Source organism: Drosophila serrata, unplaced genomic scaffold (assembly GCF_035046125.1).
Source record: "Drosophila serrata isolate PLE 108 unplaced genomic scaffold, ASM3504612v1 contig_276, whole genome shotgun sequence".
Lineage (NCBI taxonomy): Eukaryota > Metazoa > Arthropoda > Insecta > Diptera > Drosophilidae > Drosophila > Drosophila serrata.
This window is the reverse complement of record NW_028257174.1, coordinates 4,089,702-4,108,402: the sequence shown is the minus strand read 5'-3', so window position 1 is coordinate 4,108,402 and position 18,701 is coordinate 4,089,702. Positions and strand designations below refer to the sequence as shown.

At 37.4% G+C, this 18,701-nt stretch overlaps 3 protein-coding genes and 1 pseudogene across 4 annotated transcripts in view; all 4 read left to right on the top strand.

Annotated features, from left to right (window-relative positions):
• LOC110179556 (TWiK family of potassium channels protein 18) overlaps nt 1-14,759 on the top strand; it is an 87,894-nt gene extending 73,135 nt beyond the window's left edge. The window contains exon 7 of the mRNA XM_086835582.1: nt 10,316-14,759. Within this exon, the coding sequence (XP_086691708.1) occupies nt 10,316-11,121 (806 nt within the window). The 3' untranslated portion in view covers nt 11,122-14,759. The remainder of the gene's footprint in view (nt 1-10,315) is intronic.
• LOC110179557 (glucose-6-phosphate 1-dehydrogenase pseudogene) lies at nt 4,335-7,114 on the top strand (annotated as a pseudogene). The gene has a single exon (XR_015272282.1). The product of XR_015272282.1 is annotated as a glucose-6-phosphate 1-dehydrogenase pseudogene (transcript).
• On the top strand, nt 11,227-14,759 carry LOC147643206 (uncharacterized). Its single transcript, XM_086835584.1, has one exon. It carries the CDS (start codon nt 11,227-11,229, stop codon nt 11,833-11,835), a length of 609 nt encoding a protein of 202 aa, XP_086691710.1. The 3' UTR covers nt 11,836-14,759.
• Nucleotides 11,958-18,701, top strand: part of LOC110179583 (HEAT repeat-containing protein 6-like) — a 106,466-nt gene continuing 99,722 nt past the window's right edge. Inside the window, exons 1-3 of the mRNA XM_086835583.1 lie at nt 11,958-12,080; nt 16,925-17,145; nt 17,293-17,485. The gene's annotated coding sequence lies outside the window, so the exon portion shown is untranslated. The remainder of the gene's footprint in view (nt 12,081-16,924; nt 17,146-17,292; nt 17,486-18,701) is intronic.

The window sequence follows — 18,701 nt, the reverse complement described above, 5'->3', positions numbered from 1 at the left end:
TACAAACTAGAGAAAGGCCTCTTCAAAAATATTGAACTTACCTTTGCCGCTTAAAATCACACACAAATATAATTTAAATATATAAAATAATATAAATTCTATATATAAATATATATAAATACAATTTTTAAAGCTATTTCCTCCTAGAAAAAAGGACCAACACTGTTTTGATTTCCATCCAAAAAGAAAAAGCGAAAACAATATATATTACGCGGCAGTTTATTTTATTTTATTGCAATTCACAGTCTCATTTTTATGGGTATGTAGGGTATGATTGTGTGTGTGTGAGGGGTGTGTAGGGTGTGCCTTGGTGTGTCAGTGTCAAATATAAAACAAATAATGCCAAAAAACAACAAGTATTGGTAAGGCAATCGCAGATAAGTCAACATTCCGCAGGCTGGGTAAAGTCAAGCAAAATGCTAGGGAAAATAGGAAAATAAAAGAAAGAGAGGGAAAAAGAGATGGAGAAAGAGAGAGTGAAAGAGAGAGCATATCGCATAAATGAATGAGCCAATGAATGAATGAACGAATGAATGGAATGAATAAGTGCCAAATGCCTTGGCCATATTATGCGGCACACACGCACAGAGCATAAAGCACTGACACTTACACTCTTTAGCCAGACAGCCCAGTCACACCCCCTCAACACACACACACCTCCTACTAACACCCCCTATTCACCACTTATTCACCCCTTCCCCTCGCTTGCTCCGAATTTGCAGCCCTTGACATGATGCTGCATACATTTTTTAAAGTCTTTCTCTGTTGCCACGGCAATGATGAGCCCGATATGTGTCAAACACCAACATGAAAAGCCGCCCCCTTACGCCACCCATAAAGCACCCACCCAACCCCCCTTAACCCCTTTACCCCCACCACTATATATATATATGTATGTATTTTTTTTAAGTCGCGTTGGATAGTTTTTCATCAGATGCAAACGCTTACTGCAGGCAATCAATCTCGCTAGCGAGCGGGATAGAGAGAAAAATGAGTAAAGCAAGAGATTAAAGGAGACCAAGTGAAATGAGAAAGTGCAAAAAGAAAAGCTATGAAAAACAAAAAAAAAATGCAAAAGAGTAAAAAAAAAGAAAACCCCCACCGACCATAGAACACCAAGTTCTCAGTCAGCAAAAATAATTGCATACTTACGAGCTTGCTTTTCGCATCAGTAGTGTTTGTTCTCTCCATTAAGCGAAGATGCTACTGCTATATATATAAAAACTTTAAAGGGTATATATACAAGGGGGTTATACCCTTATATAAAGGGTATAGAGAGGGGAGTGTGTTTTATATAGTAGAAACATAACCTTAAAGCCTGTAGATCGCGACCCCCTTTGTCACGCATCTCACATCTCCATCAAATGGCTCTTTGTCTCTGTGACTCTCTGGGGGATTTGGTACTTTAATGCCGGATACGGAAATACACACACACACACACACACTCGTAGACACACCCACACACAGGGAACCCAATCAAGCCTGGCTCTTGATTTCTTTATTTCTTTTGTGTTGTGTTGTGTGTAAATGTTGCCTATCAATGCTTAATAATGTCATAAAATCAAAAAGTCAGGGCAGCACAACAAGCATTTGGATTTGCAGCTAGAACACACTGAAAGAAAATAATAAGGAACAACAAATTTAATCAAATAATATTGTAATTATTTGATTGATTTAATTAATTTCTACTTTTAATTCAGTTTGTAAAATTTCTTACAATATTTTTTCCTTTTTTAATTCAGTTTCTACAAATCCTTTACTTAATCTAACAATATTTAATTCTTTTTTTAATTTTCTTAAAAATATGATCAAGTTCTCTCTAGCATTTTCTCTCGGTGTAGTGTACCTACATAGGCTTCGTGTCTTAGCATTTGTGAATATGCTTTGCTGAGTGGCCATGGCGGGGCATCATCATCATCATCGTCGTCGTCGTCGCCATTCGAGTGGCCACTCTCCGCTCCTTGACCTTGCCCCATTCCCGGAAAAAACCCACCACCGCCTCCTCAAAAAAAAAAATGAAAATGAAGAAAATATGATGGAAAATCTTGCTGCGTTGGCTGGAAAATACAAGTGTATGCAACCCGGGGCCAGGACCCTCGCAGGAAGCAGCTTGCAGAGAGGTCCTGTATTGGCTTGAGTTCGCATTTTCCTTTCTTTTTTCTTTTTTTTTTTTGTGTGTGTGTGTTATTTTCTGCATATTTTCGTCAAGTGTTCGGCACACAGCAAAAGCTGTGTCATATGTGCAAGATGAGGAAGCAGTGTCAAGAGTTTTACAAATTGTTTATACACTCAGCGGGATTTTTGATTTGTTTTTATTTGAATTTTTTTTGAAAATAATTTGGGACCTAATAATCTCTAAAATCCTTTATGTTCTTAAAAATTAAATACATTTTAACTCCAAGGACTCTAAAAGATACCTCACTTAACCCAAATAACTTTTGTTTAAATACATACAAGTAATCTTCTTTTCAATTCCAAAATAAATAATTGAAAATTTAATTGTTTATGAAATTGCAGCTTAACATTTCTAGCTTTTTTTTCTCTCCTGTTTGTATTTATTTATTTATTTTTTTTTTTTTGGATTGCAAAAGAAAATAAAACGATATATTTTAATTGGAATTTATTTTGCAAGCAGCTGTCAAGTCCTATCAGAGTTTTCCCCTTCTTTTGGATTCAAAGCTAAAAATGTGCAACGCTTTCAATTATATTTAAATTGTAAATGTAATAAATATTAAGTGAGCTATATATAGTATAGTACAGACAGGTCAGAGTTTTGTGCAGATAAATAGATAAATATAGTGAGAAAAATAAGAGAAAATAAGAATAAACGAGAGAAAAACTCATTTATAAAATGAAATTTTTTAGTTTAAAAGAATAGAGTTTAAATACAATTTCTTAATGGAATTTATGCCTTCTTGGGTCTGTAAATGGTTACAAAATGGTTTATAACTTCTGTTTGTAAAATAAAACCCTTTTCTCACTTCTGCAATTTCTTTTTTTTTTGTCGCATTTTTATACATGTTTTGACATGTTCAAGCATCGTTTGGCGTCACTTGGCGATGTCAGCCATGCAACGTTTTATGGCCCACGCACACAATGTATATATACACATATACATATACATCTACATCTACATATATATAGATATATATATAGATATATATATAGATATATATAGGGGCAGGATCTGATAGGACTGCAGGACATTTTGTCGTCTGCGGCTGGCTTTTGTTTCCATTTCGCTTTTCGCATTTCGCATTTGTTTAACAGTTAAATGGGCAGCGGGACCATCGCTGTCGGCGTCGCCGCGTCTCGATAACAATTTTAATAGGCCATTTAATTTTTAATTAATTCTTCAAGCGCCAGTTGCCATGTCATAAAAATGTTTGCTGTCATGTTTGTTCGCCCGTCTGCCCTGTCCTGTCCTGCCCTGTCCTGTCCTGTTCTGTCCTGGCATGTCCTTTGCCCTCAGCTCTCCACTCTCCACTCTGCACTCTCCATTCTCCACTCTCCATTGATGATGATGTTTTTCGGGGCGTTTAATGACATGTTTTTGTTTCATTTCACCCCAACTGCCACGCTGACGGCATTTGCCGCCTGCATATCATTATTATTATTCTCGATATTTTTCTTTAACCCCTCATTCCCTGCTCCCAACAAAAATATACACAATATACATACATAGATATACCCCAAAAATAATCCGCAATTTGCTTTGTTTATTGAACATTTGTCTATTTATGATGATGAGGAGGGCGCGCGCGTGTTTTTTCTGTCGAAATTTCATTACTCAAAAACTTGCTGACGCACACATAGAAAAAATAAAAAAAAGTACACACAAAAAAAAATATATATATAATACATATATGTATAATTAAAACAATAATAAGAAATACTAAGAAAATAAATAAATAACTTATTTTAAAATGTTATTAAATTCTTATAAGTGACTTAAGTAAATTCCCTACAGTCTGTTTTTGTAGAGTAATAAACAATATTTTATTTTAGGGAATTAATTCAATATAGTTTGGCAATAGTTATTTCTGTATTATCGAATTTTTAACCTAAATACCAAAAAAATGGTTTTATTTGAACAATTTCAATTTTTTATAATTTTGATTATTTTCCTTAAGTAAACCTTTAATTTTTTCCTTCATATTTATTAAAACTTTAAATAATATGGGACATCATAAATAATTTTTATTCTTTTCCTTGGAAAAACTTTAAATTCTTTCCCATAAATACTCCATATATATGTATTTACAATATTAATTAATATAAGACAGTGTGACCCTCCCTCAAAAAAGTAGCTCCAGCTTAGTGTGGCCGAAGTTGTTTTTGAATCACTTATTTTCCAATTATCCTTTTCAAATTTTAAGTAATTTTTTATGATAAACATCTTATATATATTTTTCTCCCTAAAAAGAAAACCTTTACTTTTATTCCCTTAACACCCCCCTATTTTTGGTGACACTGTTTGCTGTGATAAATTAGACCAATTTAATGGGATATTTATTTCTTCGTGTATAATCTGTAATTAAAATGGGGCAAGAGGGTGGAATATAAAAAAAAGGACTTGGTACAGCCATTGCCCCACTCAGCAATGGCTGCTTGACCTCGAGGCCAGCTAACCTTCGACCCGGCGTCGACCGCAGGCACTCCTCTCCGCCCCCCCAAAAAGGACACAGCACCCTCGGAAAGGACACCCCCCCTTACACACCCTCACACCAAGGCAATGCGCATTGTTTGGTTTTATATTTGGAAATTTTTGTGACTCTCTTAATAGCTTTTTGTGAAAATTAATTTCTTCGCTATTAGAGGCTCTTGTCGACTCCCATGGCCATCTCCTGCAACCAACCCCTGCAACTCTCTCAGTGTATGTGTGCTTGTATGTGTGTGTGTGTGTGTGTGTGTGTGTGTGTGTGTGTGTGTGATGGAGAGTATTTTGTAATTACTTTATGCCCGAAAATTGCCGTAGTAAAATATTTCTCGCTGGCTTTTGGCTTGGATTTAACCATCGCCTTGGGGCGCAGGACAAAAGCTAAAGTTGGGAGGAAGGTGAAGGAGGAGCAGGAGCAGGATCCTTGGATTCTGGGTGGGGGGGAGGTTCTAGAGTAGCTCTCAGCAGCGTTCACTAATGAAATCAAATGCCTGTGCCTTGGCCCTTAACCAAGCCACCGAAAGTAAACCAATTTAAAGGCTGGTCATATACAAATTTACACAGATATGGTTTATATATGCCTTTAGGTTTATGGTTTTATTACTTTTAAAAATGAGTTTCTCAAGAATAACTTGTAATTTGAAAGAAATCCACATATCTTGGCCTTAACTCTCATTTAGCACATTAAAATTTTCACAAAATTTCTCTAACTTTTGGTTTCAAAATTTAATTAAAATTCAATTTCGGCAAAAATATGCTCTCCAATGAGGATGCGAATGTAGCCCACTCTTTGGTTATCTTTGGAGCCTCGGGAAATCTGGCCAAGCGAAAGATTTTCCCACTTTTGTGGAGTCTTTACCGAGATGATCAATTGCCCAAACGTTTAAGGATATTCACCTATTGCCGCACACCTGTGCGGGCCAAGACCTATCGCCGACGGGTGTTGCCTTATGTGAACCTAGATCACAGCAAGGACCTCGAGAAGTTTGATCTCTTTTGGTCCAGAGTATATTGCGTGCAGGGGAAATATAACAAACCCGAGCATTTTGCAGCTCTGGCAAAGGTAATGCGTGTACAGGAGAGAAAACACACTCATTTGCTTCATCCGAGAGCAAATCGTATTTTTTATTTGGCTCTGCCACCATTATGTTTCGATCAGGTGACCCTTAATGCCAGTAATCAGTGCAGTTCACCAAATGGTTGGACCAGAATCATAGTGGAAAAACCCTTTGCCAGTGATGATTTTTCCTATGATTTCTTTGGCAAAGCCCTGTATAATAGCTTCCGGGAGTCACAGATTTACTTTATTGATCATCAATTGAGTCGTCGAGTTTTCCAAAATTATCATCTCCTTCGATTTGCAAATCATTTCTGGGGAAGCACCATGAATAATCAACATGTGGCTGCTGTGATGATTTCGGTGAAGAGCAAATTACCTGTGCCAGAATGGCGATCAAATTATTTTGAGGAATTTGGTATCATTCGGGATTTAATGGGTAATCACATGATGCAAATGCTGGCCTTGGTGGCCATGGATCAACCATTTGACAGCACCCCCGAGGAAGTGCGTGAGGAGCGTTTGAAGACCTTGAGGCAGGTGATAGCAACGAATATGCGCAATGTGGTTATAGGTCAATATCGGAGTAATGAAGAGAATGAAGATCCTGGCAGATGTGGCTATAAGGAGCATAGCTATATAGCTAATGATTCCACACAGGCCACCTTTGCTTCGGTTGTCCTTCACATAGATAGTCCTCGCTGGAAGGGTGTTCCCTTTATCCTGCGTGCTGGAATGGCTCTTAATGATACCAAATCGGAGGTACGAATTCAATATAAACCCGTGCCCTGTCATCCCTATCACATGGGTAAAGGTCAGATACGTAATGAGATGGTTTTACGTACTCAACCCACCGAAGAGATCTTTATGCGATTGCGTCTAAAGGGGAACAGTTTGAATCTATGTCCTGGTGAGGCTGAGATTAATCTTAGTTTGGATAAATTTGAGGGTGAAGTACCGCCAATGAAGTTCTATAAGGATGCTATTTTGGACGTCTTTAAAGGCGATCAAACCTACTTTTTGCAATCCGATGAACAGTGTCAGATCTGGCGTATATTATCTCCGATCCTGACAACCATTGATGCCTCAAATGCTCATCCTTTGTACTATGAATTTGGTTCTCGGGGTCCCATGCATGCCTATCGCCATGCTGAACGTGCTGGTTTTGTCTTTTTTGCCACCGATGAGTGGCATCAGAGTGAGGAAGGACTAGAGTATACCCTGGAATTGAGTAGATTGGGCAAGGAAATGCCAGAAATGGAAGGTGTTAAGCCCGAGCGGGCCAAGAAGCCTTGGAAGTGTGTCAGCTTAAATCTAATTGAAAATCAAACTTTTGGCAGTTTTCTATAACAAAAAAAAAGTATAAAATGTGATTAATAAATGTGGTTATAAAAATACTTATATTTAATGAATATTTTTGAAAAAGGAAACTTTAAGAAAGAGCTATAAAAGCCACGTTTTGGAAATTACCAAACAGGAAATATGCCTTTATGTTTATAAATCTGTCCCAAGAACTGACCGTACGTGTGACCTCTCAACTCTTTCCTCTAGATCCTGGAAAACCCTCTTATGCTCCCCAACATGGAAATTGTTTTTCTCCTTCCCTGTCTTCCCTGTCTCGAGTTAAATGTATATATTCAGTTTTTTTTTGGAAACTTTTCCTACGAAAATTGCCACGCATAATTGCCAGCTTCTACCATGTGTGTTGGATGGGTGTGCACCCTTTAACCCTTTAAGGATATCTACGGACATGTGTGTGTGTGTGCATCGTTAGTTAGTTAGTTATAACTACATACAATTTTATGGACGCCAACGCCAGAGCACCATATTGTAAATGTTATAATTTTCACTAACAATTTTTAGCAGCCGTCGTTGGTTGAACGTTGAAGGCGTTACCCAGAGAGTGGGGGCGGGAACACGCTTACCATTTATGAACGATGGGTAGCTATATATATATATATATATAGCCATGATAATTTTCAACAACTTTTCCCGTAGCGTGTGAAACAAGCTCGTTGTAAGCACCGGAAGAGCCTACATATGCAAGGAGGAGCAAAAGGAAGCAAAGGAACAACCTCCTCCTCCTTATGCCACTTAAACGTGCTTGGGGTTTTTAAGTATTTTTTAACATTACAACCGAAAAGCATTTTCTGTGTTTTTCACTCCCATTTTCTGTTTTTTTTTTATTTTTTGCTTGTTGTATTTTGTCAGTAATAAAATTTAATACATACACACGCACAATTTTACTCAATTATAAAAGTTTCCACATTAAAAGTTCATTGCAGAGACGGAAAGTCCGAGAGTGAGTATGGGTGTGTGTGTGTTGGGTTAGGTCCTGTGTGTGTTGGTGTATGTTGGAGTATATGTTGGTGTACGTTGGTGTATGTTGGTGTCTGTGCAGTCAGGAAGAGGAAGGAACAGGCCTAGAAGCCAGGTCTGGGGCAAAACAAAAAAAAAAAGGAAAAAGGAAAACAAACATCAAAGCCAAAGTGTCGCCGACAGAAAAAGTAACTTTTTTTCTATTATTTTCCTTTGAGGGCCAGTCTGGGGCGAATTCGAAATGGGAACAAGGGGGAGGCAGGAAGTTAGGTGGAAAGTCAGGGGGGGAAAAAAAGGTTGTTGTGCTAAATGCACATGGGATAGCACCTCCTCCTGCCTCCTAGTCCCTGCCCAAAAATGACTTTATCCTGCTCCTGCTAATCGGCAAACAGTATCTGCATAGCCCCGGCCTGACCTCGCAGCTTCTGCTAATTAGATAAAGGATCAGGGACAACGAGTTACCCGACAGAGTCCTTGAAGAGCTGGGCAAGCAGCAGTGACATTCAGTTCACTGATCCAGCTAACGAGATTTCGCTAAAGGGAGAGCATATAGAAAGAGTATAGGGGAATATACGAAGTATAGGGAATGCTTTCTTGCACATTTAAGCCCACACAAAGTTAGCGCCATAATTCAATTATTACTTCTTGGCTAAGCATTTCTTTGGTTAAGAAACAAAGTTTAGTTAGAGGGATTTTAGTGGGAATTTTACATGATTTTACGATTTTTGCCCTAATTATATGAGCTAGTTGGGCAACCTTTTCAAAAGCTATATCTGTGTTTTTTTTAACCTTAATTCTAAGCGTTATACTTGTTTGCAGATAATGTAAGCTTTAAAGTATACAAGTTAAATAATTATTTACATACTAGGATTTTCCAAAATTGACTAGAGCACTGAAAATCCTTTATAAATAAATCTAAAAGATAATTTTTAGATACTGTTTTCCTTGAGAATGTGATGTATTAATGAAATTCATTTTTATGCCCTTGCCAGAGTCTGTAGCTTAAAACGCTGTGAAAGAGTAATTTCCGACCTTATAAATTATATATATTCTTGATCAGCATGAAAAGCCAAATCGATCTAGACAAGTTTTGGAGAATAAAGTTTTTGACAATTTTTTTTTTTAATTTTATGAGGGATTATATCGTTAAAATTTGGAAAAATTGTCAAAAATTTTACATTTTATATTGAGTATGCAGATTTATAACCCTAATAAAAACTAGCATGGGACTGCTTTCCGAATTAAAATTAATGCATTTTTGGCTTAGTTTTGATTATTTCAAAATTTCATTTTTACGAAAAAAAAAAAAATATTTAAGAATTTTGATTTTAAGAATCTAGCAAATGGTTTTATAATTTTAATCAGTGAAGGAGTCGTTTCCGACCCTATAAAGCATATATATTCTTTATCAGCATGAATAGGCGAATCGATCTAGACAAGTTTTGGAGTACAAAAAATATTTGTCAAATTTTTTTCAAAATTTTATAAGGGGTTACATCGTTAAAATTGTGAAAAATAGTCCAAAATTTTACATTTGTAATTGGATATGCAGACTTATTTACCTAATAACAACTAACATGGGACTGCTTTCCGAATTAAAATTAATGCATTTTTGGCTTAGTTATGCGTTTTTTAAATTTTGATTTGTTGATAAAATTGTCATATAAATATCTCATTAAATATTGATTCCAAGAAAGCGAATATTTTAGGTTTAGTTATAAAAGGTTTTCGAGACGATCCTATAATTGAATTGCAAACTGAAATATATGTTTAATATTATACATAAATATAAATAAAGTAAAAAATATAAATGTATTAATATATTGAATAAAATATATATTACATTGAAAATATATTCAAATATAAATATAATAATATATATATATAATATATATATATTATAAAATATAATTATATTAACTTTGGCTTCCCAAAGTTAGTTTCCTTTCTTGTTTTACTTTAATTCCGAAAACCTATTGAAGGGTTTTTTTTAAAGAGCTTGAAGACACCCCTAACTATAGTCTGATATTTTCTATATAATGTATGTACCCTATAAATCTCTCATATTTTCTATATAAAATATATCCCCCATATAACTCTGATATTTTCCATATAATGTACGTACCCTTTATATACCTGATATTTTCTATATAAAATATATTCCCTATATAACTTTGATATTTTGTATATATCCTCCATATAACTCTGATATTTTCTATATTTTATATTTCCCCAAATATACCCCTTCTTAAACCCCTTTCTCCCCTTTCTCTTTCCAGGGTATGGCGGCATCTCACCCCGCACCCAATGGGGTCGTGTGGCTGCCCTGGTCTACGCCCTCTTTGGCATACCCATTGTCCTGCTCTATCTGTCCGCCATGGGTGAGGCCCTTTCGGCTGGGATGCGTTGCCTGTTCCGTCGCCAGCGTATCAAAGGTGGTCCCGGCGGCGGACCAAGTGCACCCGGTGGCCTAGGCTCTGGAGCTAGCACCAGTTCCAGTGGCATTGGCGGTGGCGTTGGTGGCGGCGGACGAAAATCGGACAAGGGCAAAGGTCAGAGTCAGAATCAAGGACACTATGGCCATCAGAAGTTGCATCAATATGGTTTGCCACCCTCCGTGTATCAGCAGCAACAGCAGCAGGCACAACAGCAGGCACAGCAACAGCAGGAACAGCATCGACAGCAGGGCAAGAAATCATCCGGAGGACGTAATGGCAGTGGAGGAGGACGTGGTTCACCCAGCGTACCCATCTCCATTTGCGTGTGCGTGCTGCTCTGCTATGTGAGTAGCGGTGCCATCTTGTTCCATAAGCTTCAAAATTGGAGTGTCCTTGAGTCCTTGTACTTTTGCTTCACCTCGCTGGGAACCATTGGATTCGGAGAACTTGCACCAAATGGACCATTGGCTTTGTACACCGCGTCCGCATATATACTCGTGGGCATGGCCGTGGTGGCCATGTGCTTTAGTCTTATACAAACGGAGATTGTCCTGTGGCTGCGACGATTTAGCGTTCAGGATCATGTGATGCCCAAGGCTGAAGAGTTGGCCCTCGTTTCCGTTTCCGTTACACCGAAACCATCCTGACAGCGACCCAGTGCCGATCCTGCCCTTGGTGTGGGCGTTGGCGTCGGCCTAGGCGGCGGTGCCGGTGTGGGATTAACTGGCGGCCTTCCTGCCCAGCATCAGACCATGTTCTTTGGTCCAGCCCATACGCTAACCCAATATAGTTCATTGCCGCGACGTAGTCACCTGCAGGCGGCCAATGCCCATGGCGGATCGGCTTTCCAACGGAATACGCCCATTCGACGCTCGACGGGCATACCGGAGCATCATCTGGAGTACTTTGTGCCGCGCAGCATCAGTGAGTTTAATCTCTCGGGTGTGGGAGATCTAGCCCTGCCGCCACCGCGTCGATATTCCCCCAATATGGGTGGAGTTACCGCTGGCAATGCCATGAACATGAACATGGGCATGGGCATGGGCATGAATATGGGCATGGGCATGGGCATGGGTCTGCCCCATGGCCTCCAGCTGGGTCCGCCCCAGACTCTGATCTGCTCGGCAGCAGCGGCAGCAGCAGAACAGCAACAACAGCAGCAGCAGCAGCAGGTGGCACCACCACCGCCGGCACAGTTGCAAATTGTGACCCTCAAACCACGCAGTGAGAAAATGGTGACCTTTGAGGATGAGTCCAAGTCTGCAGGTGGAGCGTGTCCACATGGAGTGCCCACCACTCCCAGGAAGTCGCCAGCTTCAGCAGCCTCGGTGGCGGCCAATGGTTGTGATATATTCATGTGACCAGGACCAGGAGCAGGAGCAGCAGCAGGATCAGGATCAGTAGCTGCCAATGATGATGCCGAGTTAAATGCGGCAATGCGACTGCGTGACAGCATTGATGATGCACTCTGTCCCAAGACAGGACCGGCGCCGGGGGAAGTGATACGCGTTTAAAGGAGTAAAAAGGGAAAGAGCACAGGAAAAATCAAAGCAAAAATCCAGGAAAAACTCCCTCAAGCAGAAGAAACACACACAACAAACACACTGTAAGTAAATGCACACAATTCACACTAACACACTTTTACTAACACAAAACACCAAAGAAAAAGAGAAAGGAAGGATAACGAAGAGGTGGAGAAAAACTATTGCCTACTTTCCAGGGCAATCAACTTGAACATTTACTGCAGTTAATTGTGTTTTTTTTTTGTCTACATTTTAAGCATAAACATAAACATAAACATTGAGCAAATATTTATTATTATGTGTGTAAATATAGCAAACAAACAAAAAGAAAAAAAAACACAAAGAACAACAAAGACAAGATGTGTAGGGTGTAGGCGAGTGAGTGAATTAAAATTAAAATTCCGTATGATAAATGCATAAATAATTGAATGGCTACCGTTAATGCCAATGGAACACGAACATTCAGAAATTAATAAATACAAACAAGTATACACACACAGACATAGGCATACACGAAACTATGAATAATAAATAGTGAGTGGGCGTGGCTGGAGTTCAAGTAGAACAAACAAAATGCAAATGGAAATGACAAATTGTATAAATACCAAAGGACAAAGTTTATTTAAGCGATTTGTTAGTTAGTTAGTTTTTGTGCTTCCCTCACTCTCCGTCTCTCTGTATTTTTTTTAGGGTGAACAATTGTAATTAGTTTCGTTAGAATGCATTGTATAACAGTTTTGTTTGTTGTTTTTTTTTGGGTTTTTATTGAGCTGCTTATTGATTATAGTTGAATAAAAAGTTTACAAGCTCAATTTATTATATTTTATATGAAATTGTTATACAAACTGTCATAAATAGCATAAAAAGTGCACTATTTTACAGCTAAAGCGAATAAAAGCTGTTGTAAAAACTTTTATGTAGAGCAAATATACGAGTATATCAGTTTCATATTTTTTATGAATAATTTAAAATTTACAATGCAGTTTTTGAAGATTATAAATGTGTCCTACTACTGTCCTATTTACTCCGCTTTTTTACAAGCATTAATTACCCAAACTGTTATAATAAGGTGCCAAAATATAAAAATTCAAGCCAAACGATTTCCATAAATGTTTGTTCAACAATCTCCAACAAATGCAAACATTTTCAAACTGTTATACTGTATATGTACCATGTACTTTAATAAGCTCATCTCTCCCAGAAAATGTTAAGTGTGTAAATGTACAATATGCATGTGTATATGTGTATATGTGACGAAACAGAAAATCAAAGAGTTAGACAATTACTGTTAATACAAATATACAGAGACAAGCATATAATTATATACCCATAGCTGTAACCCCATAGCCATAACGATTGATGATCCACAAAAAAAAACAGCATTTGATATTTAATCCCAATGAAATCGAGAAATTACCAACGATTAAGCCAACAACTTCCCAGGCATTTAGCTCTTTGAATGAGCTTAGCTTTTATAAAACGCCCCCTCTCTGCTTTTTTGTTAGTTTCGGTCGCCGCCCATGGCAATTAGGTTTAAATACTTTTTAAATGCATTTTGATTGTAGGTAATTGAGCGCGTGAATGGCCATTTGTAGCTGCCTTGTTTTTTGTTATTATCTTTTTTCTTTTATTTTGTTAACTTGTTTTTGTGCCTCCGAAAAATAAAAAATGAGAAACCCATTTCATTATAAAATAAATTCAATTTGAGTGACCGCCTCTCCACCGAGTGAAGGCGTGGTTGCATTTGTTAATTTTTGCCATATTCAATTTGTGGCATTCAATTAAAAATAGTGAAATTAAACCAGATAGGATAGTCATTATTCCATTGGAAAAACCTACAAAAGGCATGACAAGAAGCGTAAAATTAATGGTAAAAATGGTAAACAGAAAAAAGAAATAAAAAAGAGAGTAATCGTAATAAAAAAATATATATATAATTAACTAGAAAATAAAGCATAATTAAAATGGTTCAGAAGGTCAGGCTGAAACTAATTTTACAAATGCTGCAGCTTTTGTCTAAGCCAATTTAGATTAATGTCTATGGTAGTTAATAACTAACTAGCTAAAGCGATGTCAGAAACAAAAATAAACGAAAATATATATGGAAATTAAGCCAATGTAATTAAATTAAGTCCACTTCAAAATGCAGTCAGACAGAGTCGCAGCCACAGACATAAACCCGAAACCACAGACAAATTAATACTATCAAGTAAAACATAGAACAAAAAAAAAACAAATGCTAAAAAAAGAACAACAACTAAATGTAATGATAAAACTAAAACATTTTTTTTTTCTGTCAAATTCCTAGCACGGTAAGTTGAACTTGTAGGCTAAAAACCGAATGCATAGGCCTAGTTTAAGGATAAAAATTAATCTTAATTCATGTACTCTTAGTCCATAGTGTATACTCATTCAGATACAGAAACAGCTACATTTACAGATACAGATACATTAACAGATACAGATACAGATACAGATACAGATACAGATACATAATGTAGCCGTACACAAAACGAAAACTAATCTAGCATTGACAAACATAAATAAATAATAATTAAGGTAAACTGCAGTTTGGATCACATATATATATATATATATATTAATTTATATATATGTATATGTATATGTATATGTATACATACATCTCTTTCTCTATATATATAAATATATATATATAGATATATACAAAAGAAACCCAAACCAACAAAAAAAAAAGAAAAGAGAAGAATAAATACATCATGAACAATTTAGTCAAAAATCAACAATATAATGTTTACTTTCTCACTTTTGGGGATATAAAATCACACAAAAAAAGGTAAATTTATAATAAGGAAAAGGTGTTTTAATAATTGTTTAATATATCCTTATCCCTAGGATGTATCTTTTCCTTACTTAATTATCATTTTTTCTCTCTTTTTTCGCTTAATCAAAGGGAATTTTCCTCTCCGAAAAATAATGAACGCACTCGCGGTATTTCTGAATCTCTTAAATTTAAAATTAAATTGGTACAGAAAATCAATTTTGTTGCGTTAATTGATAAAGATAAAAATGGGGAAAGGGACTCTGCCCTCAGCTACCAGTTTTCAGTTTCCACCATATCGTTTTACCTTGTTTCTCTTTTCTTTTTTTTTTGCCCTTTTTTTTATGTGAATTATTTAATCATTTAATTAGTGTTAATAATTTATAGCAAACAGCTTCGCTATCAATTTACCGGCAATATATATATAAATTTATTTATATATATTTACATGTATATATCTTTATCCCTGCATTGGCATTTTATGACAACTCTGAAATGAAATTTCACTTAATCAAGAGATGAAACTCAGGTGTGTCCAGGCTCTGGGTCTATCTCTCCTGTCTCTCTCTCTCTCTGTGTGTGTCTCTGTCTCACTTCAATTTAATTTACTTCTGACAAATATCCTCATATCCGGACAACACCAAAGGACACCAATCCCTCTCGTAGCGAGTGTGTTTGTCGATTCTATAGACGAAATGTCAAGTGGAAAAGCATTAGCCCATCAAATGATGTGTAATGTGCTTCAATCTCTCTCTCCATCTCTCTCTATCTCTCTATCTCTCTCTCCTGAAAATTATCAAGCCAATGCATACAGAAATGCCGTACAGTGCGTTACGAAAATATAAGGTTATAATTGGGGTTTTAAAATGAGGAATATATGTTCCATTATTTCCGAAGAAATTAAATAAATAAAGTAATGACTTGAATTAAAAAATTTTGTATATTTTTTAAACCCTTTCATACTTCCATAAATAATTTCTTATATTTTTTTATCTTCAATATTATAATTTATATTTAAATTAAATTACAAATTCTTCTATAATAACCCCACTGTACCTTTCATATTTTAAATTATTTGCACTCAAAGCCACTTGGTCCTTGTTTCATCCGAATGTCATCATCACTGAATTACCTCAATTTACACAGAAATGGAAGGACATTAAATTAATATCATGAAATGGCATCGAGGCTGTAGTAGGACTGCCAGAGCAGAATAATACCCAACCCAATTCAGGTGAAGTGGGATCAGTTTGGTCAACAAGGATAATGCATTCTAGTCCGATCAAAAAAAGTACACAGATCCTTTCAGGCTATTAAGGAGACGACTCACACACATTGAAGCAATAAATTTTACGCTTAAATGTTCTCCTTTTGTTTGAGTCATTAAAATCACATTTGCCAGAGATGGAAAAGTCGAGAGAGAATCCAATGATGATGATGATGCTACCAAAGATGATGATGCTCCTTGCTTCTCCTTGGCAATGCGTTGCCATTAACGTTGACTGTTACGTTGTCAACACACTTGACATATAATTTGATTACGCATACGCATTTTATTAACTCATTTTCAGGAGGGGGGAAAACCATGGGCCCCGATGGCGATATGATATACTTATATGCGCGAGATATGCCTTCGCCCATTAACGGTTACGTTGTGCCGGCTCTGCGGTTTTTCAAGTGCTCCCCGAACCCAGGTCCTTTTCCTTTCTCCTCTCTCTCTCACACACATATATCCCCATATCCTTATACCACATTTGCCCATCATCAATGTCCTTCGTTTGGTTGCCTTCTCCTCCTTCGATTCCCTGATTCTGGCAGCATATTGTCTGAGTCTCAGTCAATTACAACAACTTTGAGTTCCTCTAGAGATGGCAGGATTTTATTTTATTTTTTCACAACAAAAATTAAGGTGTTAAGGTTATCATTATATCATAAAAAATTGTGTTTATATAGATGAAAATTTTCTCTATGATTTATTAAGAATTTCTTATGTTGTATTTCTTATGAACTCTCTGATAATTTAATAGGAAAAAGAACTTTTTATGATAGTTAGGTTTGATTTTAATTTAATTCATATATTTCTATCTGTATTTATTTGAAATGATATAGTTATATATTTTCTAATAGATCCTTTGGCGTGTCCTTTTCTGCGTGAGTGGATTCTTGATCCTTTTGCTGTCATCTCTAGACAACCAGCAGCGGCAACTAATTTCTTTTTACAACTGTAGCAGTTCTTCAGCTTTATGGAAAGGCAAAAACCCACATATACAGGCACACACCCACTCAGCACACACATATAACCAGGCATACACTCAAAGAAAAAGTCAAAAGAATCACCATTAAAAAAGGTAAGTTAAAGATTTAAGAACAAAAAGATTTCTGAGTTATAGGAACTAGAATTAATGAATTTTTCGTAATTTTTTATGTCTTTTATATATTTTAAACATTTATTTATAGTTTCATTTAGTATTACCTCATCTTTTCTCTCCGTGTAGTGTATTTGCACAGCCTCAAACAGCTGCTGCCAGGCCAAAGCCAAAGCCAACGCCAAAGCCAAGCCAATAACCCAAAGGAGAGCAGCCACAAGGAGTTTGAAGCGAGATGTTTACTTGAAACAGACCAAGCCTGGCGCACACACACACATGCAGCGAAAAAGGACCTAAGCCGAAGGACACAGGGTAGACTGGGGTAAGTGTGAGAGCGGCAAGGAACCGCAAAACTTATGCCTTGGCCCCAACAGCAGTAGCAACCAGCCATTGAAAAGTCGTTAGCAAAACGTCAGACAACACACGGCATGGGTAGAGTCCTGCTCCTGCTCCTGTTCCTCATCCTGCTCCTTCTGCTCCTCCTCCTCCAGCACCTTCTCCCCCCCCCCCCCTCAGAAACTTTAGGTTCCTTCGGAATCCTTTCGAGCGCCTTTGGCTTTGCAACTTTGCGGTGGGTTCAATGGGGTTCCCGCTTGGTAATATAGAGCTAAGTAACCAACTAAAAGGCAGTCCCCAAACTCTGTCGAAAAACTCTTGATGGAGTCGAGTTTAAACCAAGACAAATATCAACAGTAGTCCACAAACGCGAACTCCTACTGGGATTATAACGATTAAAGTTAAGGCATAAGTGTAACCGAATAGAAAAACCTAGAGAGAGAGAGACACTTCCGCGTAAGTTATTCTGATCAGAACGATTAAAGTACAATTTGTACCTTTTTGGGACTAAATCAGATTGAATGGGTTCCCTGGCTCTGGTCAGTTGATTTCGGGTTTTAGAGAAGGAGTTGTAGGTGGAAGGACTTTACCATTAACCCGCCATGTTTCGGCTAATAACGTTCCAAAAAAAGAAAAAAACAGGGGGACCGGGCCAAGTCTTGCGCAACCGGAATTAAAAGTTCCTTTTGGCTACGTTTGTCCTCCGTCCTTGCCTTCGTCCTGTTCCTATTTTTGGGCCACTTCCGGTAACCGGTTCTGGCCAAGTGCAGCCATTTTGCGTACGCCCATAAATCTATTAAGACAATTTGGCAAAAGGCAAAGCAGCCCCCAGGAAGGCAATACACACAAACACACACAGAGACATACAGAGAGAAAAAAATAGGTAGAGAATGAACAAAAATAAATCGGAGTCTCGAAACTTTGTCTACTTTCCGTTTTTTCCTATTTGATTTGTATTTTATTTTTTGGTTGGAACGCATTCTAGTGCCAAAAGCAACCGCATAGAGTCGGAAAACGCAGCAAGGATATACAGGAGGAGGGAAATAAGAGAGGAAGAAGGGAAAGAGGCAGGAGAGATGGAGGTAGGAGGGAAGGAGTTGGCAAGGAGGTGGAAAGTAGGTGGGAAGTAGGTGGGAAGAAGGTGGGAAGAAGATGGAAAGGAGGTGGTAAGGAGGAGGGAAGGAGGTAGTAAGGAGGTAAGG